The sequence below is a fragment of the Danio rerio genome, chromosome 12, assembly GCF_049306965.1.
Source record: "Danio rerio strain Tuebingen ecotype United States chromosome 12, GRCz12tu, whole genome shotgun sequence".
In the NCBI taxonomy this organism is placed as follows: Eukaryota; Metazoa; Chordata; class Actinopteri; order Cypriniformes; family Danionidae; genus Danio; species Danio rerio.
The window spans coordinates 44,222,266-44,247,500 of NC_133187.1; the positions used below are offsets into that span (position 1 = coordinate 44,222,266).

Below are 25,235 nucleotides of genomic sequence, written 5' to 3' on the forward strand. Positions count from 1 at the left end.
CTTTGTTGGATTCAAACCTGAGAGATTTGCATCAAACGTACAAACTAAGCTATTAAGCAAACTGAACATAAAAGAAAAGTTGTCCATGAGGACAGATGAGGTAAATGTATATACCTCAGGTCTCTGAAGTATAGGTCGCTGGTTCGAGTCCCGGCTAGGAGATTGAATTCTACTTTACAGAGATCAACTGAAAAAATAATTAAATACAGTGAAAGAGGGGCAGCAGTGGCTCAGTGGTTAGAACTGTTGCCTCACAGCAAGAAGGTCACTAGTTCGAGTCCCAGCTGGGCCAGTTGACATTTCTGTGTTTAGTTGGCATGTTCTCCACATGTTGGCATGGGTTTCCTCCAGGTGCTCCAGTTTCCCCCACAGTCCAAAGACGTGTGCTATATGGATAACTTGAATAATCTAAATTGGCCATAGTGTATGTGTGTGAATGTGAGAATTTATTGGTGTTTCCCAGTGCTGGGTTGTGGCTGGAAGAGCATCCGCTGCATAAAAACTATGCCGGAATGGTTGGTGGTTCATTCTGCTGTGGCGACCGCTGAAATAGAGACTAAGCCGAAGGATGAATGAATGTCATACTGCCCCCTAGTGTTCATTTGATCTAGAAACTGGTTTTATTTGGTTTGCACATGTACTTCCTAAATTATTTCAAGGAATAAATTGCAATATTTCAGGAAGAAATAATTAAATGAATAAAAACTACATTATTTCATTTACCAAAAACAAAATTATAACATTACACTAATTATTTTTTTTGTGTGCCACCCCAAGATTTGATTCGGCCTCTTCTGGCCACCCCTAAGAAAATTTTCTGGGGGCGCCACTGCTAATACTACTACAACAATATCTACTACTACTACTGACATTACTACAGCAATCACTGCTACAACAACAACATCTACATCAGCAACATCTACTACTGATCCTACTACACCAACAACGACTACTACTACCGCAATTACTGCTACTACAACATCTACATCGACAACATCTACTACTGATACTACTACACTAACAACGAATACTACTACTACTGCTACTACTACAACAGCTGAACGAGCATCCGCTGCGTAAAACATATAATAGTTGGCAGTTCATTCCGCTGTGGCAACCACTGATAAATAAGGGACTGAGCTGAAGGAAAATGAATGAGTCTTTAGTCTGTTGATGTCAGTTTGACAGATTCAACAACAATATTCCCATGTACCTCTTATTGTTAGTTTGCTACTAGGAAATGATGCACAATATTCTGTTTCAGCTGGAAACATCAACATACAGAAAAGTTTTAGCAGCTTTAAGTCATTAACAGACATTTTTAGAAGTATGTATTCACAACAAACCTGGTTTGGAAAAACATTTACATAACTTCATATCATAATGGAAATGCATTACAAGTGCAGAGACAGTAAATGACGCGCTTTCACTGTTGATTTTAGTAGCTTTAATCAGTTCTCAGGTTTTTGATCATGCACTTTTAATTATTGAATGACTAAGCTAGAAGACATCTTTTCACTGGGACCCGCGTGCCTGTTCTCATTAAACGATCTCATCTTTTTATACATAAGACAAGCAGCTAATTCAAGATTGATGAGATATGTGTGAGACGCGTCCTCAAGAGCGGTGAAACAGCTCACCACATATGCAACTTTGAGTGAAATAAATGAAAGCTACAGCCCAGGATCCTGCAGAAAAACACAGACATCACGAAGTATAGCGATGATCTATAGCTGCCCAAGGTTATCAATCCAGCATGTGTGTGTGAGTTTGACTGTTGGTGTGTGTCCCACATCTGAAAGCAAATGGCAGGAACAGCCGTATTGTTTCAGCGAACAGATGCAAATCACGAGTTCATGCATCATTAAATGTTTTAATGAGCAGATCTCATCATCTCCCTCTTCATTTAACTCCCATAATGCACAATAGATCTTTTCAAAACTGTAAATGACAGGACACTACAAAGACTGATATTCCTCCATAATGATTTTTTCTCTTAAGTCCTTTGAAGACATTTGGAGTTATATTTTTGATGATGACTTTACAAAAAAAAATAAATAAATAAGTAATTCATTTTATATTTTAAATTTAAAAGGTACTATTCATGCTATAAACAAACTGTAACATTGACTTTAAACTCATTAAACTCATAATTTGGTGCTTATTAATAGTTATTAAGGTAGTTGTTGGGTTGTTTAGGGATGTAGAATAAGATCATGCAGAATAGGTTGTTATACTAAACACTAATAAGCTGCCAAGATCTTAAAAATAATCAGCAGGTAATAATCCACTAATTAATACTGACACTTGATTAAACTAAAGGGTTTCATTTAGTTCAACTAAAATATATCATATACAATTCATACACAAAGCCCTAATTTGGATGCTGATTGGTTGAACAAAGTTATTTTTTGAAGTACAGTTGGTGACACTTTAAAATGACATTTACCGTGGCGTGTGTCGCTGCAACAACACTAAGCGATTGAGAACAAGTTTTTAGGTGTAACAGCAGTTTGCGACTTTGCTGACAGGGGGCACAAAGTGACGAGATGGGAACCGACAGAAATGTAGCTGTAAATACCCTAATACTTGTAAATGAAGATAAAATAGGGAAACAAGGCCTTAAAAATAACATTCAGAATTGTGGTATATTGAAATCATTTTGCAAGAAAATGGCATTACTTTTTAACATTTAAAAATGTCATGTTTTATTTATTGTTTCCCTTTCATTCTATTTTTATTATTATTTTATTAGTAACACTTTTAAATACGGTCACATTTATTCAATTCAGTTTACATTAAAACTACTAAATTATATTTTTTGGTTGTTCAAACTACCTATTTAAAATAAGCTAAAACAACAAGTCTTGAGATTTCATTGGGACAGCTTAATTTTTTTATGTTCAACCTACATAAATTTGTTAAAAGTGTTAAGTTTACTTGATCTGTGTTGGGACAACATGAATGAGTTGTGTGGAACCCTGCATTTTTTACAGTGAATACACTGTAAAAAGGCTGGGTTCCACACAATTCCTTCATGTTATCATGACACAAATCAAACAAGTTAACAAAATGATTTTTACAAATTTAAGTTCAATTCAAGTTTATTTGTATAGTGCTTTTTACAAAAAAGTTAACCTGCAGTTTTACAGCAAACAATAGATGTTTATGTTTACAAGTTTAATGAAGTGTATTTTTGTATTAAGTGTATGTGTTGTCCTTGAAGTTTAAGTGTATTTAAGTGGATTGAACAAATGAAGTTGATCTTCACTCGCTTAACAGAAAGGGCTGCACTTGGCTTTCAAATTAAAAGGGCTTTACATAGTTGAGTGATGCGGGAGGAACAGCCGCATTTACAGTATATATGCGCATAATAAGCTGTTATCATAGGTTATCCTTAATAGACGAGGTGAAGAAAACTTGCACCAGGCACACTCCTATCTGAATCAGCCGAGAGGAGAAGAAAAGTTACCTCACGAACACCCCAGCTGGTCAAATGTCCAAAGTGTGTGTGTGTGTGTGTGTGTGTGTGTGTGTGTGTGTGTGTGTGTGTGTGTGTGTGTGTGTGTGTGTGTGTGTGTGTGTGTGAGTGAGTGAGTGAGTGAGTGAGAGAGAGAGAGAGAGAGAGAGAGAGATCATGTCATGCCAATAAAGCAATTATCGAATTTAATTGAATTTAATTGAATTGAGAGAAAGAGAGAGAGAGAGAGTTTTACAGCATTTCTCTCTTGTAGTGAAATTGTAGCTCGTGCGGTACCATTTCTCAGTGTCAGTAAAAGACTGTCCAGCAAACTCACAAGCAGTGAATTGTGCACAATTATCTGCTTTTTTTAGTAGTAAGAGTGGTTTATTTACTCGCCCTCGCTTCCCTCACCATAGTATTCTACCGCGACATTGCGCATAGGGGATAAATGACATCAGTAAGTAATAACCGGTTATGATCTATCCCTGAACCGATATCGAATTGTCCCCATCTGCATCATGGTGCACCAAAGAAACAATTAGTTTTGACACTTTTACTTAATTTTATAATGTACATAGTTAGTTGACTTAAATTTAAGTTTACTTACTTTATTAAAGTCAAGTAATTGCTAAGAAAATTCATTGATCTTTCTTCCAACAATTATTAACCTTTAAAAGTTCAGAAAAGTGACTTATTAACAATTTAATAGTTTAAATTGATATATTGTCTGTGTTGGTGTTGTATGTTACAGTAAAAAAAAACTTGTAATAATCTACCAGTACAGTTTCTGTTATTTTACAGACACATTCCTCTATATTATTTCTTATACATTAAATAATTTCAAACTACGAAAATGTCGGTAAAAGTCAGCTTGTTAACCTGTAGAGTTGAATTTTCAGTATCACAGTCAACAGAGCAGAGATTAAGCCCCCATAATGCAATTCACAACCGTAAATAAATGAAAAACCCTTGTGAATCTCAAAATATGGATATAAAAATATTCTTGTTTTTACAGTGTATGTATAACTTCAAAAAATAGTTGTGTTCATATTTATGATCATGTTTATTTATGTAGCACGGTGGTACTGAACGACACGTCATTTCATTCTACTTTGTTCACACATGTAGCGGAGTGACAATAAAACTCAACTTGACTAACCTACAACCTTTCCCTAGATCAACACAAACGCTGCTTTCATCACTGCGAACCGAAAGAGTGTTTCATTTTACACTCTAAACTTGTTTAACTCATCAAAGCTTCAATCAAAAGTTCCTCTGACTGCATGGCTAAACACTGAAAATGCTGGAAGAGGCTGGAGGCGCTCTCTCTCATCAACCGGGCCATATTTAACCTTTAATTTTCTAGCGTCTGTCCGAATTCTGCTCAACAGACTCTGCTTGTTCATAAAGGTTAATTACATTTGGCTTCGGCTCTGGGCTGGGCTTGCTGAAATCCAGAGGGGTTGACAGATTGTCAGGTTGAATATGTATGTGCCATTTCCAAGAGCCCAGAAAGCAGATGCATTTTTAAAGCATTTGTGATGTTCTGCTTCACAAAAAAAAATGGTTGAAGTTATCAAGCTTTCGGGATTGTAAATGACGTTGGCCTTTTCTCCTTCTGTACATGCCCTTTTAAACCACACAATCAAAAAGGAATCAGCTAAATGAAGCAGACTGAAATGATCCTAAAACTACAATAATGATACTAGATAAATAAAATAAAATGGCAACACTTAACAATAAAGTTGATTAGTTAACAAACAACTAAGGTTAATCTAATCCTAATTAAACTAATCTAACTATCTGTTACAAGGTATATGCTGACAACAGAGATGCAGATCCAAACGCAGGGCTTATTAGCAGGATGGTCAGGCAAGCAATGGGCAACACAGGGGCAAACAGATGTACACAGGCAATCCAGAGTTGAAGTCAAATAAACAGGCAGATGGGTAAAAAGGCAGGAAGCAAGCAACATAAACAAAACAAAGCAAGGTTTAAACACGGAAGGCAAGGAAAACGCATAGTAATGGTCACTATACAATTTAACAAGACTCAGCAACTTGTGTGTTTGAGAAGTGTATATATAATCTGTATAATTAAGTCTTGAACAGCTTCAGGTGTTCCTGTTTGCAATCATGGGGATCTAGGCCGGGTGTGTGAGTCATGCATGACTGGATTTGTAGTTCTTTTGCTGGCAGATTTGTAGTTCTCCAGTAATCTACAGGGGCTGGATCGCTGGTGACTGTGACACTAATATACAAATACTATAAATACGCAACTATAAAAGTAACCCAAGACAGACTATACAAGTACTTTTACATAAGACAGAACAATCCTGTTCAAATGAGGTATTTAGGTTTGATTTAGGTTTATGAGGAGGTTGAGTGTGGCGTACTTTTAATTTCGAATAAGCCAGCGTGTGCGCTTTTCTGTGTTTAAAATCTGATTTGTTAAAAATCCATCATCTTCACTGCCTGATTTAGATACACTATTTACATTTAGCAGTTGCTTTTGTCCAAAGCGACTTACAATAGAGGATTTATTTAATGATTCAACAGGAAGAGACAATACATACAAGTGCTAGTTCATTAATTCATTTTCTTTTCAGCTTAGTCCCTTTATTAATCTGGGGTCGCCACAGCGGAATGAACCGCCAACTTTAGCGCGTTTTACGCAGTGGATTCCCTTCCAGCCGCAACCCATCTCTGGGAAACATCCATACGCACTCATACACTACGGACAATTTAGCACACCCAATTCACCTATAGCGCATGTCTTTGGACTGTGGGGCAACCGGAGCACCAGGAGGAATCCCACGCAAACGCGAGAACATGCAAACTCCACACAGAAACGGCAACTGACCCAGACGAGGCTCAAACCATCGACCTTGTTGTGAGGCGACAGTACTACCTATTATGCCACCACACCGCTTGCTAGTTACTTAAAGTAATTTGTTTATGCTCAGAGAATTTAGACTAGAAGTTTTTTGAGAGAGTTTTTTCCTAGACTAACTGACAAAAGTCTCGTCTTCGATCCCAGTTGGAAGAGCAACAAAAATACCTTCCAGTTGATCGTTTGGAAAAGTGACAGAAGGTAGAAGGTCTGACAGAAGGTCATTTTTCCAATGAATCATCTGTTGAACTGCATCCCAATCAACACAAATACTGCAGAAGACCGATTGGAACCCGAATGGACAAGATTCTTACAGAAATCAGTCAAGTTTGGTGAGGGAATAATCATGGTTTGGGGTTATATTCAGTATGGGGTCGTGCGAGAGATTTGCAGAGTTGATGACAACATCAACAGCCTGAGGTGTCAAGACATTTGTGCTGCCCATTACATTACAAACCACAGGAGAGGACAAATTCTTCAGCAGGATAGCGCTCCTTCTCATACTTCAACCTCCACATCAAAGTTCCTGTTCAAAGATGTATGCATGCAGTCCTCCAAGCTCATGGGATTTATACACAATATTAAATCTTTTTCCACTGCAGCATGACTTTATATTCTATACTGTTCAGTATTTCTGTTAAGTGACAAGACTTTTGTCTAAGCAAAGTCAGACCTTACTGTCGTAATTAAATATTTTAAAATCAAGGCATGATTATATTTTATTTTGGTAAAATAACTGTAATAGAGGCCTTTGTCTTTCATCAAAGCCACTTCTGATACCAAATGATCAACTAGAGGCCAAGTTATGATTTGTTGTTCCTAAAACTTGAATAGGCGACAAGACTTTTGTCAGGTGTATTGGTGGTTTTGGTATTATTCACCAAGGTTCAGGTGTTCTCAGAAGAGATGGGTTTTTATTTCCATTTGAAGGATACTAGTGTATCCACAGTCCGAGTAGGAATGAAAAGATCATTGCACCAGCCAGGAACATTAAATGAAAAGGTTTTGGAAAGGAACTTATACCTTCTCTGTGATGGCACCACAAGTCAGTGCTCACACTCCAACCGGAGGCTCCTGGAGGGGATGTACACCTTCAGGAGCAGGTAACTTGATTGGATTTGAACTTGGTTCGAGTTTCAATCAATAACCAATGTAGAGAGATAAAGAGAGCTGTTACACAAGCTCTCTTTGGCTCATTGAAGACTAGACGAGCTGCAATGTTTTAGATCATCTGTAGAGGCTTGAGAATGAAGGGTGGGAGACCATTGCAGTAGTCCAGCCTTGAAATGACAAGAGCTTGGACTAAAAGTTGTGCAGCATGATCCATTAAGAAGAGCCTAATTTTTCAAATGTTAAAAAGTGCAAACCTGCAAGATTGAGCAGGTTGAAGTGGGTATCAAACTGCACAAGAAGTACTGCATTAAAACACATGGGCTGCGTCCGAGCCCGCCTACTACTCAGTAGGTACTGCATTTGAATTTAAATGTACTACTCGGCCGTTAGAAAAGTACGTTCTATACAGTATGAATGTGAAAAGTATGAATGGAATTTGGACGTACTACATCCGCCATTTTGTCATGGTCACGTGACCTACCTGCATCAGTTGCGTCGCTTTACTTCCATTCATGAATTCGCTCGCGGGGCATTATGGGATAGCGCAGCATGCATGGGATGCGCACTCTGGAATCTCGCCGGAAGTAGTAAGTCATGCGGGTACTTTTCGCATACTGATTTTCTAATTCTATAAATTCGGACATACTACTCGGCTCGCATACTGATTTTGGCGTACTATATAGTATGTAAATATGCGGTTTCGGACGCAGCCATGGTTTCGTGCCTTTTTTTTTTTTTTTTTATGGAAATGTATGTTACCACAGCATTTTCAATGGATTTTCTGCGCTCCTGATGGATTACATACTGTTTAACGCTTGAAGAACTAAATTAATGCTGACGTCTATTTAGCTGATTATATTTTAATTAACTAACATTATTGATGCTGTAAAAGGAACCTTATGAAATTGAAAATAGCCACATAAACATTAGCAGTGGCTAAAAAACATTTGCCCTGCATATAACCCATTGAGAATTGAACCCCTAGCATTATTGGCTTGTGGAAAGCGGATAGCAAGACTGATTTGTACTACATTATGTTTGTGTATTTTGCAGTATGTCCTTGGCATCGTCTCTCTAATAGTATTACCTTTCACACTAGCTCACAGTTAATAGGGAATAACATGGTTTAATGCAATCCCTGCCGTAAAGAAATGGCTTATTTCAGCCTAATCTGGTTTTAAACTAATATAAACATCCACCAACCACATTATTAGGAACATCTTGCTTATACCAATTTGGACTATATTTTGCCTTCAGAACTGTCTTAATTCTTTGGGCAGAGATTAAGCAAAGTCCTGGAAACATTCCTCATAGATTTAGCTTGTCGGTATGATAGAGTCACACAATTGCTGCAGGTTTTCCATATGCACATCCATGATGAATTTTCAATCAAGCAAATCCAAAGGTGTCCGTTAAACTAGTGAGAAAATATTGCATGAGTGAACTCATTGCCATGTTTTAAGAGAAGCTTGAGATCATTTGAGCTTTGTGATGTAAACGCAACTACAGACTCAGCACACCTTCAAAGCAGTCCAATAGGTGCGTTATTGTCAAAAAGACACAAGTAAGATGAAGTGATGAGCAATGTACGGGGAAAAAAATTAAAACATTTTGGTCAACATCATCAGGCTTTGTCCTCACAAACGGAAGTTTTCAAAAGTGCAGTTGTTTTATACACTGGTTGGCTCAGTTGAGCCAGCTGGCACTTCTGTGTGGAGTTTGCATGCTCTCCTTGTGTTGGCGTGGGTGTCCTCCGGGTGCTCATTTCCCCCACAATTTAAAGACATGTACTTTAGGTGAATTTGGTAAAACAAAAATTGGCCATATTGTGAGTGCATGTGTGAAAGTAAGAGTGTAGGGGTGTTTCCCAGTACTGGGTTGCAGCTGGACGGGCATCCGCTGCGTAAAACATATGCTGGAATAGTTGTCTGCTCATTCTGCTGTGACAACCCCAGATAAGTAACGGATTAAGCTGAAGGAAAATGAATGAATGAATCAATAGTATCTGGATGCAGCCTTTATGATGCAAGCTGAGACTGCATCACTCAGCGATGCAATGTCAGACTCAATGCACTCAATGTAGTGAGTGACGTCACTGTGACGGGTAGGGTTAGGGGTGGGGTTAAGTGAGCGCATTAAAAAGCATTGGATGCAGCTCAGATTGCACTACACCAAGTCTGCAGCCAGACCCCTCTCGAATGAATGGCTGTTTCTCCATATGAATTTCAGAATCACTTTCAGATAAATCAGGCCAGGAAAGGTTTTCCCCAACCTTCGGGTACAGTGTGGTCATGTGGACACTACAACTGGAGTTTTTGCCTCATGATGTCAGCGTACTTGCTGTTTTCTCCTTTCTGATTGGCCAACACAGCTGGGTTCACACCAAAAGTGGAAGACATGATTGAGACAAATTCTGCACATTTGCGGCAAACGAATCACATATTCTGTGTCGATTGCATTGAGGAACAGTAATTTTGCATTGACTTGAATGGATTGTACGGTAACACTTTATTTTGATGGTCTATTTGAGTATTAGTAGACTGTCTGCTTAATATCTGTTGATACAGCCAATCAACAGACCTTTAACTGACTATAAGAAACTTTCCAAGTAGATGTCAACTTACACTAACCCTAACCTAACAGTCTACTTATAGTCTAATGAGAATTAGTTGGCATGTAGATGCAACGTGGCTTAAATTCAACAAACGGACCATCAAAATAAAGCATGACCCAATGTACTTATTGCCGCCTGTTGGTTCAATGTGCCTTAACATTTATCACAGTGCGTTTTGCAATTTCAGGTGGACAAAAAAAAAAAAATCATTTCTAAAAAAAACAAGGTTAACAACAATATCTTTGTACTTGTGGACTGGAAGCATTCCTTATTTAAGGAGTCGCGTGATGATTAAGTAGATCACATGATCAAAACTGAATAAAATAAAATAAAATAAAATTACATTAAATTACATTACATTACATTACATTAAAATTAAATTAAATTAAATTAAATTAAATTAAATTAAATTAAATTAAATTAAATTAAATTAAATTAAATTAAATTAAATTAAATTACAATGCTTTTGGTTATTTTCACAGATGTGTAAACGCAGATTTCTTTTAAAATGTTGTCCTAAGTGTGAAACTTTTTTATTTTTTTTTATTTTTGGCGACATCTTTTTTCATGGATCCCAGTTTTACTAGTTTGTTTTTATGCAACTCTCTGTCTGTCTGTCTTTCTTTTAGTATATCTATAGTTCATGCATAGTAAAAATCTACTCCTGTGTTCTCTTTTTTTTGTTTGTAACAGGAAGACGTCGGCGCTGGGAGAATTTGTTAGGACCTGTTCTTCCCTCTCAGATCACTGCTGTGACTTCACTCGCTGCTCCTGGAGTTACTCTACTCACTGGAAACTGGAAGAAGCAGAGAACAGCGGGTGAGATAACACACACGTAAAACTAGGCATTTGGAAGTATGCCAACATGATCTCATTAGTATTCATAGGTATTGGTATTTAAAGGTTAGAAATGAATACTTTTATTCAGCAAGGATGTGTTCGATTGATCAAAAGTGAGAGTAAATGAACATAGTAGGCATTTAGTGTTATTTTAAACGTTTTATTCATCTACAAATCCTGGAGGGGAAAAAAATATTAAATTGTCTGGTATTGTTAACATTTTAAAACACAATAACAGACAATTTTATAATAAAATCATGAAGACAATGGTGTAATGATGCTGGAAACTAAGCTTTGACCTCATATGAATAATTATATTGTACTTACATCATAATTTAATCCCAATAATATGTTGCAAGATTAATGCTGATGTGTTTTTTTATTGAATAAATGGAGGCTTGACAGCATAAGTGGTTTTTGTCTAAACAATACCACTAAAACATCAAGCTCATGTACATTAGTGTGCTATGGTCATGTTAGCTGCATATCCTTGTAAAAAGTCACGTTTTAAAGTAAAAGTCTAACCATAAATTATCATTTTAACAGTTTTTACTAGTACACTACGTGACAAAAGTCTTGTCTTCCATCTCAGTAATAAGAGCAATAAATAACACCTTAACTTCTAGTTGATCCTTTGGAAAAGTGACAGAAGGTAGATTTTTCAGATGAATCATCTGTTAAACTGCATCCCAATCATCACAAATACAGCAGAAGACCTACTGGAACCCGCATGGACCCAAGATTCTCACAGAAATCAGTCAAGTTTGGTCAAGAAAAAATCATGGTTTGGGGTTACATTCATTATTGAGGCATGCGAGTGATCTGCAGAGTGGATGGCAACATCAACAGCCTGTGGTATAAAGACATTTGTGCTGCTGCTGCTGTGCAAATTCTTCAGCAGGATAGCGCTCCTTCTCATACTTCAGCCTCCACAACAAAGTGTAATCTAGAGGCATTTGCCTTTCTTATAAGTCACTTCTGATACCAAATGATCAACTAGAAGTCAAGTTATTATTTGTTGTTCCAAAATGTGGATAGGCGACAAGACTTTTGTCAGGTAGTGTAGTTTTTTTAATTAGTAGTTATGATATAGTAAATGAATCATATTAGGTTTAATGTCTGAAGTCCATTTTTCTATACCTTTACAAACCAAATACATAAATAAATGTAGCCCTGGTGTATGTGCACAGAGAGATGTATTGATAAACCTTTAAGCATTATTTTGTCCAATCTGTCCAGTAATAAAAATTGTTTAAAAAACAAAATGATTATATTTATTGTAACGTCTACTTTAAAACCTTTTTCTTTAAAAGCATAATTTAATCCTGGCCCAGCAAATTTGTGGTATTATCTAATGGCGTTATTGCTCTAAAGTGAGTAATTGTTTTCTAAACTGCATACATTTTTTGACAACTTTATTGCAAAAATCTTAACCCTAGAGGCATTTTTAAAGGGGACTATAATTAAAAGACATCTAAAAAACTGTCATAGACACACGCTGTTAAGAGAAAAGGTTGAAAAGCATGCACTTGCTTCTGCAATCATCAAATTCACAGCACTTTACACAAGATAAATTTGACCCAGAACACTTCAGGTAATAAAACCGATCCTGATTATGATGACAAAAATATCCAACCATCACAATCTTTTCTTCAATTCTGAGAATCTGTGGGACCCGCATGGGACTGCTTTGATAACCGCATTCAAGGTTTCTTGTAGTTTGGAAAAGTGAAGGTTTTAAAACCGCTAGTCAGAATTATTAGTTTCCCTGAATTATTCGCCCCCTGTTTATTTTGTTCCCCAATTTCTGTTTGACGGAGAGAAGATTTGCTCAACACATTTCTAAAAATAATAGTTTAATTAACTCATTTCTAATAACTGATTTATTTTATCTTTGTCATGATGACAGTAAATATTATTTCACTAAATATTTTTCAAGACATTTCTATACAGCTTAAAGTGACATTTAAAGTCTAGACTTAGGTTAAGTAGGCAGGTTAGGGTAATTAGACAAGTTATTGTATAACGATGGTTTGTTCTGTAGACTATTAACAACAAATTAGCTTAAAGGGGCTAATAATTGACCTTAAATTTGTGTTAAAAAAATAACACTGCTTTTATTCTAGCCAAAATAAAACAAAGAAGACTTTCTCCAAATGAAAAAAATATTATCAGACATACTGTGAAAATTTCCTTGCTCTGTTAAACATCATTTGGGAAACAAAAATAAAATTCAAAGTGGGGCTAATAATTCTGACTTCAACTGCATACGCACTAGGGTTGTAACAATATACCGGTATGACGGTCTACCACAATTTGAACGTGCACGATTATCATACCATGAACAATTGCATATCAACGGTTTTAACCCTTAAAGACCGAGACAGCCGCCCGCGGCTAAAAATAATTATTGCTCTTAAATGTTTAATAACTTTTGATCCGCTGATCCGATTCATACAATTCAAAGATTGGCATAAAGAAGAGAATCTCAGCTTTCCAGTGCTGTATCACATAACATTCGCGGATGCGGCTCCGGAATCAGTGCGATTACGTCATCAAAATTTGACAACGCTGATTTGACAAAGAAACGCTCGTCACTGTGTCTCCGGACAAACCAGACATGATACATTGATGCATTGTCCCTCCTCCATGCCCAGATTGGTTCAAACTCGCTATATCACAACCAATAAGCATAGGTTTCACTTTTGTTTGTGGACCAACAGTGAGCTTTTTGAACAACACGGAATGAGAGATAGGCATACATTTCTGCGCGGCTAAATAAAACGCAAAAAAAAAAAAAAAAGTTTTGCATGAAATAATTCTCATACTAAGTACTTTTGCATGCACAGCAGCACAGAAACATGACAAAACAGTGACACAGCAAAGACGAACTGCTGCTCTTGCTTTTTTCAAAAGACGCAAATGAAGGTGCAGCTGTTTGTCTGCATTGCATCTAGTTTCGTTATGTAACTATTTATAGTATAGTAAATATTTATATCTATTTTTTTACAGAGGATTTGCACCATGTTTATTTGGACTTTGACACATTATTTATTATTTTTTTATTTTTTTATTTGTTCATTGTACAAGTGGACACATTCTCTCACCTCAGCGGTCAAGATTAAGTCCTGAAAATCTCAACATGCTTACATTTCTTCATCACAACCTAGACTGAAAAAAACAACGCTTTAAATACATGTTTACAGCCATAAACTTAATATTGCACTTTTGGTCTCCCATTTATCCTGCTTATAAGGAAGGACAGTTTAAGTTTATTTTTGTCTAATCTTAAAAGACCTTGCTTGTTTATTCCTTCTAATTTAATTTATTAAAATGGGAAATTTTTCAGTTTATTTTTATAAAAGACTTTTATAGTTCTATTAAAATGGTTCTTTCAAAAGTTTGTTGAAATAAAACCTTTGTTCAGTCAGAAAACGTGTTCTTATTCTTTTCAGGGTCTTTGCTATGAGAATTACTATTTAATACCGTATACCGCGAAACCGTCAAACCGTGGAATTGTTTTAGACGATTATCATACCGTAAAAAATTCATGCGGTTACAACCCTAATACGCACACATACATACACATAAAACAAACTCCCAAACCAAAAATAAAAGAAATTAACCAAATCTGTATTCAAGGTTAAGTAAGGGTAAAATTAAGTCGGCTAAAAAGAAATAAATAATAGTATTAGACAAATAAATTAAAATATTCGAAACCGTGCTGAAAGAGGTCTTCGACAATAAAGAAAAGTTATTAGAAGCCCAAACAGGGAACCTTAAACAATTAATATAAAGAAAAAAAAGAAGAAAAAAAACATACTAAAATAACAAAGAGGAAAATGAATGAAGGAAGGAAGGAAGGAAGGAAGGAAGGAAGGAAGGAAGGAAGAAAGGAAGGAAGGAAGGAAGGAAGGAAGGAAGGAAGGAAGGAAGGAAGGAAGGAAGGAAGGAAGGGAGGGAGGGAGGGAGGGAGGGAGGAAGGAAGGGAGGAAGGAAGGAAGGAAGGAAGGAAGGAAGGAAGGAAGGAAGGAAGGAAGGAAGGAAGGAAGGAAGGAAGGAAGGGCCTGGACCAAAAGTATTTGCTTTTGATGTCTCAACTCATTTTTTTTTTCTAGTACACTTTTAACTAACCACAAAGGGTACCAAAGTGCTGTACATAAAAAACAAACATATACAGAACCAAAATACATAAACTCACAACATATGATTAAAAGCTAAAGAAAATAAGTGTGCTTTCAGTGACCTCAGAAAGACTCAAAAGTTGGAGCTGTTCTTAAAGAGAATGGAAGAAGTCTCCTTGATTTAGATTAGTAAACTCTTAACTTTTTCCAAAGTTTGGGATCAAAGTCTGATGGTGCCTTCTCTAACAGCATAGATGCGAGCAGTGGACAATTCCAAATACACAATATCAATAAAAGTTAGAATCCAATGATGGTGATTAAGAGAATGTGGAGGCTTCCATCTTGTCGCAACTATTTTCTTGGCTGCTGCCAAGCCAGCTAAAAACACTCGCTTCTGAATTTTGTTAAGCTGGATATCAGAAAAATCATTTAAAATGAAAATAGAGGGGGCGAGAGAGACAGAAATGTTTATTATTGAAGACAAATTTTAGTTTCGTTTTATTTGAAGTGTTTTTTTTTTACTACTGGTCAGCTCATGATTCAGCAAATCACTGTTTTTGAAACTAATGAAGATAGCTCAAGTCAATGATTTATTTTAATTATTTAGTCTGCCATGTTTACTGTTCTAACATATTGTTTAAACGTTTCTTAAAATAAAACTTATTGTGGTCAATGGGGGAAACAAGTTGTTGTTTTTTTACTCAGACATTGAACAAGAACATATTTTAGAGCAATAAATCACAATATTGTGATATTTTTATCCAGTTATCATACCATCAGAATCTTATACCGGCCCATGCCTAGAGTCGGTGCAGTTTATCCATTCCCCAGCATGTCCCATGTTTTGGACAGCAGCCTTGTGTTTATCGCAGCTTGTGGTTCTACTAAATATTCCTCTCCATTGTTTTTGATCTATGTAAGACTGGAAGTGGACGCGTGCCACGGAAGTGTCTGTGCTGACAAAAACAGATGAATAGTTTGTGTAGGTGTGGATGAGAAGTTTTCAGTTTTTAGCGCTTCCAGCGTAGCGATGATGACTGATATAAATCAAACAGAATCTTCATTCAGCCATTATTGCAGAGCAGTCGCTTGTTTTGATACAAAGAGCTGCTATGGGGCCAAAACAGCTTCATCCCAGTCTAACAGGAATTTGTCAGTTCTAGTTGTTTGATTTGTAATCCATTACTACATTCAGCGGGGATGGAAGTAACGTGAGACAAAAGTAAGAAAGCGCTTGTTTGTTTGTTTTTACTTGAAGCCCTAACACTTTGTAAGTTTGAATATACCGTTTTTATAAAATCTGTTAAAGAAATATTTTTGAACATATAAAGTAAATAAACAATTGTGTATTTATGCCTCTATCGAATGAAATTATTAGGCTAGGCAAATTGATCTTATGGAATTGATCTAACAAAAGACTGCAATCTCTGATTTAGGAAGAATAACGTTACAATTATTAAAACACATTAATCTATACAAGTCTATACACATGAAATAAAGCATTCACAAAGCTGTAACGCTATCTTAAGAAACCCCTGTTCAAGGGCACATAAGCACATGAGTATATATATGAGCTATTCTGTGTAAATGTCAACCTTGCCATAAAAAAAAAAAAAGTTTTCACCAAAATACGGAAACCGTTTCTAAGTTTTTTGTGTAAGCAAGTATTTTACAGTACTTTAGAAATACTTAAAATGCATCTGTCAATGTTTTCAAATGATTCTATTTGATTTACCAAAGTCACACAAGTGGCAGTTTACATCTGTCACATCCATAACAAAGAGATGTCACATCCAAAACGACACTTTTTCCTCAGAAATGTGAAAATATTACATAAAATAAAACCAATCATTTTTGTTTTATAGTGAGCCAAGTCTTATCCTTTTGATTAGCATTGTTTCTTTTGGGTTGTGCAGTTTAATTCACAGAATTTCTACAAAGTATGTTGTACACTGTAAACCCACAGACTTTTTTTTTGTTGCATCCATAATGCATGTTTATTTCCTCATTTAAAGTACAAAACATGTTTACAGATGGATATGTATCTGCTCCCTTAACTCTGTGGTCAGTAGTTCTGTAAAATATAAACACAAGTTTCAATATAATGTTAAAATATGCTTTCCATGTGAGTTTATGTTTTGAGATTTTACTGCAAATGTCACATCCATTACGCTGGAATTGCTCATATATATATATATATATATATATATATATATATATATATATATATATATATATATATATATATATATATATATATATATAATTTGCTAACTAATAACCCCATGTGAAACTGAATCAGAGTCTCATTTCGGAGTCTGCTACTGTCCACCGGAGGTTGCATTTCGGTCATGGAGGCATGCTTTCAGAGCCTTTCTTGACCAAATAAGTGAAGTACGCTGTTTTCCACCAAGGCAACCTGAAGTGCTGAAATATATTTGGCTAAACTGACATTGGGCAGGTTAAAATTACCAAGACAAAGACAGCATTCCAGCATTTAATGTACATTTTCAAATCAGAATATCTGACTTGAGCCTTGTTTTTCTGATAAACAAGAATGTTCACTTAGCATGTTTCTTAAAGGTCTGCAAACATATTATGGTATTTTTATGCTTTAAAAGAGTCAAAAACTTGCATACAGCACATTTAACCATAAGAGGCTACTTTTTCTTTTTTTTTTAAATAATACAAAATAACATTCTTAAAAAAACTTTAACACTGAATTCATGATCAGATCTTTTTTTTAAATGCATTTAGTAAAGTTTTCATCATTGCTCAGTCACCCATGCTTTCCTTTTTTTGTCTGTGAAACACAAAAGTTTGAAGTAAGCCGTACTCACACTAGGTACAGTTGCCTCGAACCGAGCCAAAGCACGCTTGTCCCCCCTCCCGTCTCCTCCGATGGCCCGCGCTCACACCACAAACGGGCCTCGGCAGTGACAAGCGCTCTCACTCGGCAGCACAGTGGACATTTCTCTAGTTATATCAATTCAGTTGTTTGTTATGCAGTGACATGCAGTCAAATATTTCGCCAAACAGTCCTTAGGGATGCGGTGACACGCAGTCAGATATTCGCCGAACAGATCTGCCACTTTTGGGGCTCATAAACTATTATAAAGCAGGAATGAGGAGGTCTCCTGAAGGCGTGCAGCTGTCGTGCAATGAGAGGTTTGCGTCGTTAATAAACTACAGCAGTTTGCGGTCACTGAACAGTAAGAATGATTAATAAATCCATATGAAACAGCCCCTTAAAAGTCACGTCTCGCTTTCAGTTTCGGGCTTTGTCGCTTTTTGCACTCGCACACAATCGTACCGTGTCAAAGCCCAAGTGAACCGCGCTCAGGCACACCTCTTCCAACCGAGCAAGGGCCGGCCAAGTGAACCGTGCTTGAGCCCGATTCAGCGCACTCACACTTCTCAAACGATCCGGGAAACGGGCCTGGGCACGGTACGGACGGCATAGTGCGAGTAGGCCCATAAAGTTTAAGTTCAGGCTGTTTGTTCTTATCCTTTAATTGAAAGACTTGTTTTACACAGCCAAGTCTTCTGACGTCATCACTGGTTTTATGTTGGAGAAATGTTCAAATGCAGCTCATTATTCACTCTCTCTCTCTTTTTATTTCAAAGCATATACATATTTTGAATTAACCACTTGTATTTGCTGTGAGAAGTAATTGTTGGCATGCCTTGTATGCGACTTTACACTATTTGCGAGATCAAGACAACCTTTAATGAAGCCCATTCACACCTCTGAGCAGACGCCGTTTCTTTCTAGCATTCCTTTGTTGTCTTATCCTGAGCTGCAGAATTCAGTATGCAGCCTGTTTGAGTTTAATTTCATGCGGGACAAAAGATCAAGCAGCGCGTTTGATTTTCACTCCACCTTATGCTTGCCACATCTAATTTCATACTTTTCCATGGAGATAAAGTGAAAATTATTTTTGGGGCCAGACTGAGTAGAGTGCATTCAAACTCTCTGAAGTGACTGACGGTGTAGTGTATAATGGTTTCTAATATTACTGACAGTCTCTGTGTTGTTTTCTTATTGATTTGCCTGCCTGCTGTTAGCTGGCTGTTGTAATAAGATTTTAGCCTTATCAATTGGTGTTCAAAATGTATTTGATGACTTTTTGATTTTGCCTGTAATGTAATTTTTCTTTTCAACATTATTGATTTTTTCAATGTTCTGTCAATATTCATTGAAGAGCAAATAGAGTTTCATTGTTCATACTCAATGGAGAACATTGTGCTTTTGTGCACACCACCACTGGGGTAAATTCATATCATTTTTTGTCTTGTTATATCGTTTATTGAATTACTGTTTTTGAAAGAAGGCTCTTATGCTCAATAGTGCTACAAAGTAAAAACAAAGTAAAAATGTAATATGTTTTTTACATCTATAATATTGTAAAAAAAAAAAAAATCGTTATTAAGTATCATTATTTCGGTCTTTGGTGTCACATGATTATTAATGATTATCTGATTATCAGAAATAATTCAAAAATACTGGAGCTTAAAAGCAAGGGTGGGTAGAGTATCCAAAATCTATACTCAAGTAAGATTACAAGTACTTGCGGAAATTTGTACACAAGTGAAAGTAACTTAAAGTATCTTAAAAGTTACTCGAGTAAAAAAGTAATTGATGAAACAAAATATTCAAGTAAATAGGTAGTGGTTACTTTTTTTTCTCAAATGTTTCACAACTGATGTTTAACAGAGCAAAGACTTTTTTTTTTTTACATATTTTCTATGATATTTTTTTTTTCTACTGGTGAAAGTCTTTGTTTTATTTGTTTAAACACATATACACACACACACACACACACCAATATATATATATATATATATATATATATATATATATATATATATATATATATATATATATATATATATATATATATATATATATATATTGATTGTCTACAGAACAAACCATCATTAATGATTTGCTTATTTACCCTTACTTGCCTAATCTATTTAAGTCTTTAAATGTCACTTTAAGCTGAAAACTAGTATCTTGAAAAAAAAATCTAGTCAAATATTATGGAGCTAATAATATGCCAAAACAATCTGAATTTGAAGTGTGTTAATTTGAATTATTGACAACTGTAATTTAATAAATCAGAAATTTTATGTGCCGTTTAAATTGTTTGAATTTGAATTTCACAACTTGAATATTGAACATCCGAAATGTAAGACAACTGAATTTTTCAAGGCAATTATTTTTTATTTTTTTTAATAGAGGTATTAACTTCAGATTTTTTGTGTTCTGAATTCAAAGACTGCAGATATCCAGTTTGTAAATGTACAGTTTAAAATTTTCAAGATGAAGAAATTCAGATTGTGAAATTCAGACTGCTCAGAACGTATGGCTGTTTTTCATTTCCAAGAACGGATTTGCATTTTTTGGAAACCAGTCAAACTGAGAATCACTCACCTCTGCTTGACTGATAGTTATGGATAAATTACAGGGTGCGAATTACGAGGGTAAGAGGGTTGTGGGGGTCTCGAAATAGGTAAAAATAAATGTTTTTTTTTTCTACATATAGCCTAATGTAAAGCTAAACAAAAGTGTGTATTTTAACTTTTAGTATAGAGAAGGCTGCTTTCGGTTTCGGGACACATAAAACAAACATTATGTTGAAAACTCATCAAGTGGCTTTCCCTGTACACTATTCACAATAATATAGACTTTTAAACACCTCGTATGCTGTTACCGTTTGAAACAAAGTTAAACACTTAACAAATGAGGTTAACAAGAAATCTTTGAGCAAGTCATGAGTCACTTAATTCATTTATAAATAAGCCGATTCGAACAAATCTGAATAAACAATTCAATGACAAAGATAGAGATGTGGCGCCACCTATTGGACATTTCAGTTTCAATGTATTTTAGCAAAAAATAATGCAATATTTATAAATATATGGAAAAATCTGACCATTCAAATAAATATAAACGTTAAGTTTAATAAAATTATTAACGGTAAATTTGACAGATGTGAACAGATGATTTTTAAAAGAGGCAGCATTTCAGTGTTGATAATGGGCTTTGGGCAAACATACCATTACATTTTTTCTTAAAATACTATACTCTATGCTATGCTGTACTATAAAATATTGTTATCAAATAGCATCTTAAATAATTTGATGAAAACGTGTGTACATGCAAATATGTTATTTACTACAGTTGTAAAATGTTGGAACAGTTCAAAAACGCACCTGGAAAGAGCTTGAAAAGTCATTAAATGTGACTTTGATAAAGGTGTAAGAGCCCTGTGTCTGCTGAAATAACCCATCAGAGGTTACAGTATAGGTCAGAATCAGCTATTTGTCCTTCAAAACACCAAAACATAAATAGAATTGATTAACCAATGAGATGTAACCAGACCACCAGGAGGAAACCCACACCAACACACTGAGAGAACATGCAAACTCCACACAGAAATACCAGCTGACCCAGCCAAAACTCAAACCAGTGACCTTCTTGCCGTGAGGTGACAGTGCTAACCACTGAGTCACCTTGCAGCGTATTAATTTACACTATTATCAATAGAAATGCCAAACAAAAGCATTTTCACTATTGAACTCTGAAGACTGAGGAATGTCAATCGAGCATTGAAGAATACTGTCATTTACACATATGAGCATACCTATAATTGAACACATATATTCATATATGCAAATGAAGGCACCAGTCTTTCCTTAACGATTGCTCAAGTGTAAACAGAAGACACGGTAATATCGCTCTCAACATAAACTGATTTGCAGTGCGTTCGTTATGAGATTTTGTTGATTAATTTCAATGCCACAGCAGTTTGATTAATAGATGAACATTTGAATGTTTAATTAGAATTCCTGCAATCAACTTAGAGGAGATTGTCTTTTACTCTTTGTATTTACTATTGATGAAGCGCTCACTGTTGGAGGGAACAATGTGTGTTTGAAAAGGGGCATCAGGGGGATAACCAAGCGTTTATCTCTGTCCTCAGATAAGATGCTGGAATTAAAGAAGCCATCCTGCACAAACGCCTTGGTGCTCCACCGCAATCCAAACCCAGAGGCTAAAGCTGAGGTCTGTCATTTTTCTCACTCTCATTAGATTTATTCAAGCTATTCTAAAACTGTTGCTCTTATGTTATTTGAATGATTCCTTGTTCAGGTTTGAATGCTTCATCTTTCTTTATTTCCATTGCATTTTATACGCTCGGTACAGGGTGGTACAAGTAATGCTCCTCAAGGAACAGCTTTGCACCTTTGTAAAAGTAAACCTTATATGGTACAGAAAATACCTCTTGATACTGTTCTGTACCTGTTATGCTACAATTGAAGTGGAGGTACACAGTTGTTCTCATAAAAAAGCAACACAAATGTTGGACAACTCTTTATTACAATATCTATGAAAATAAATAGTGATTTTATAAATAATTTCCATATTAAAAAATAAATCATCATTTACAAGACTATAGCCCCTTTCACACAGTGATACCGGTAAATATCCGGAAAATTTCCGGAACTACTTTACCGGTATAATCAAAAAAACGCTGTTCACACAGGCGAGGAAGTTATGGAATTTTTCCGGAAAAGAGCATTCACACATCCATCGCAAAATGCCGGTAAATTCTGACATCATTAACCAGAAATGACCTCTAAACGGCTGCGCTTGTGTTTGTAAACATTTGACTACATTAAAAACTCTTCCGATGGATCATTATTGAGTACAACTCTAATGAAAACATAGGGAAACACTTTCGTATGTCGAGATGTTCATGATATGTGTGTGTGCTGGCGCTATGGGCGCTCACGGGCACACGCAAAGCTTGAAGGTAAACAAACAACGGATTATCATAAACATTTTATCGATAATTATTTACACAGCATTAAGAAGGAACATAGAAACATTATCTGACTAACATCTAGCAGCTAAAGGTGTCTGGAAAAAATATTCAAAGGCTTTTATTCTCATAAACCGCGCGCACGTGAATGCGTCTGACTGTTGTGATTGGCTAAAGCAGGTGTCTCACGTCAGCCCGTTCTAGACGTGGACGCGCTTATTACGGCAATCTTCCTTCTGTGTTCACACAGCGCAGCATTCCGGCAAATTACCGGTAATGTTACAACTTCTCTTTCCGGAAAATAGCCAGAACGAATTTACCGGTATTTTCAAAAAGGGCCTGTTCACACATACAACCTTTCCGGAAAATTGCCGGTAATTTTCCGGAAAGGTCTGTATGTGTGAAAGGGGTTTATGTTTAAAGAAACTCATAAACATTCATTATTAAGTTATATTATCTAATAATACAAAACCACTGGTAAAACAAAACTATAGATATTGTAAACTAAACATTTAAGGCATTTTTAATAAACATTTAGTAAGCATTTTCTGATAAATACATTTTTATTAGTGACACTTTTTGGCGTTTGCTTTCCACTATTGGCACATGAGCTGGCAAAAATCCTGCATATGCAAAGTGTTCATGCAGACATTTTAGTATTGTAAAACTTATCAGACATTGTGCATAACTCGTCACAGTACTTTTGCAAAATTTTGTTTCTATTTTAAAATTAAGTAAAATAAATTAACCTTTAAGTGATTGAGTTATTGTGTGAACATTGGAGAAAATATTGTACATGGGAGAGTGTGCATGGTTTCCGCTACATTCATTCTTCCATGGCTGGGCAACACACTAAAACTGATCCTGCCACGGCTACATTACAGCTTTTCATTCAAAACATTCAGTCCTGTTTTTTTTTTTTTTTTTTTTTTTTTTTTTTTAAAGCAGGTTATAATCGCACCAAAACGTATTAAAAGGTAAGTTAATTATAACAACGCAAACTTTTGTGTAACCGTAGTAGTGCTGTGCGCTATTTGTTTAACCTTTTTAGGGTTACTTGCTGACTGACAGGTGTGGGATGCTTGAGGCCAGCAAACATGACGTATAGCCATTTCACTTTACTTCAGGACGCATTAATACCGCTCTATAGGTCTATTGGAGACGTTCATAAATATTTCTAGCAAATCTAATAAATGTTGGAGACATACTCGTTACATAAATGCACTAAATCGCACTTTTTTTATTTATTTATATAAATTTATTTGAGGGGGCGTGCAAGAAGTTTTGTGCACGAGCAGAGGAAATCGTTGCGCAAGCAAAGAGATTCGCATGCTCGTAGGCTTTTACATAAATGCGTTCTCGACTTGTAATACTGCGCTCATGACAGTTGTCATTGAAATAACGCCACAGGTAGTTGGTAGATCTGTGTAAAAAAACGCCTGCCGCCACAGCTGGAAAAAATCCTAGAGGAAACACTGATGGGTTTCTGTAATATTTATGTTAAAGCAATTTTATTCTTTATTGTAAATGGAAAAGGTGCATTTACACAAAGAGAAACTTATTTAAAAATACATTTTTATATTTACTGAAAATAAATTGACACATTTTGGATGAATCAAAATGCCTGTGATTAGTTCTCGAAGTAAAACATTTGACACTGTTAAGGTACAAAGTGTCTAGTCACTGTAGTACACTCCCAGAAAAAAAAAGGTACACATTGATACAAATAATGCTCCTTAAGGAACAGTTTGTACCTGTGTAAAAGTTAAAGCTACAGAAAAGACCTATGATACTGCTTTGATATTTTTATAGTACAACTGAAATAAAGGTACACAATTGTTCTCATAAAAAGGTACAAAAGTGAACAAATCCTTTATTACAATATGAAAATAAATATTACTGGAAAGGCAAAGTGATTTTAGGAATATTTCCAAATCAAAACAGGAATTATCATTTAAAAGCATATGTTTAAAGAAACCCATAAACAGTAATTCATAAGTCCTACAATACAAAACAGCTGATAAACAAAACTATAGGTATTGTAAACTAAACATTTAAGGCATTTTTAATATACATTTAGTAATCATTTTCTGAAAAATACAGTTTAATAATTGATATCCGCATCTTTTAGTGCTTTCCTCTAAACGCACATGAGCTGCAAAAGTCCTGCATATGCAAAGTGTTCATGCAGACATTTTAGTATTGTAAAACTAATCAAACATTGTGTATATCTCATTACAATACTTTTGCATAAATCTGTTATTTCAAAATTAAGTAAATTAATTAAGTGATTACAAAGGTATTGTGTGAAACAAGGTACATTTTGGTTTGCCATGGTACAAATCATGTCCTTA

At 35.6% G+C, this 25,235-nt stretch overlaps 1 protein-coding gene across 1 annotated transcript in view; it reads left to right on the forward strand.

Moving 5' to 3' along the window:
• The window catches only part of tcerg1l (transcription elongation regulator 1 like), a 207,376-nt gene that overhangs the window by 153,524 nt on the left and 28,617 nt on the right, over positions 1-25,235 (forward strand). Inside the window, exons 7-8 of the mRNA XM_021480414.2 lie at positions 10,776-10,901; positions 22,039-22,121. Coding sequence (XP_021336089.1) covers positions 10,776-10,901; positions 22,039-22,121 — 209 coding nt within the window. The remainder of the gene's footprint in view (positions 1-10,775; positions 10,902-22,038; positions 22,122-25,235) is intronic.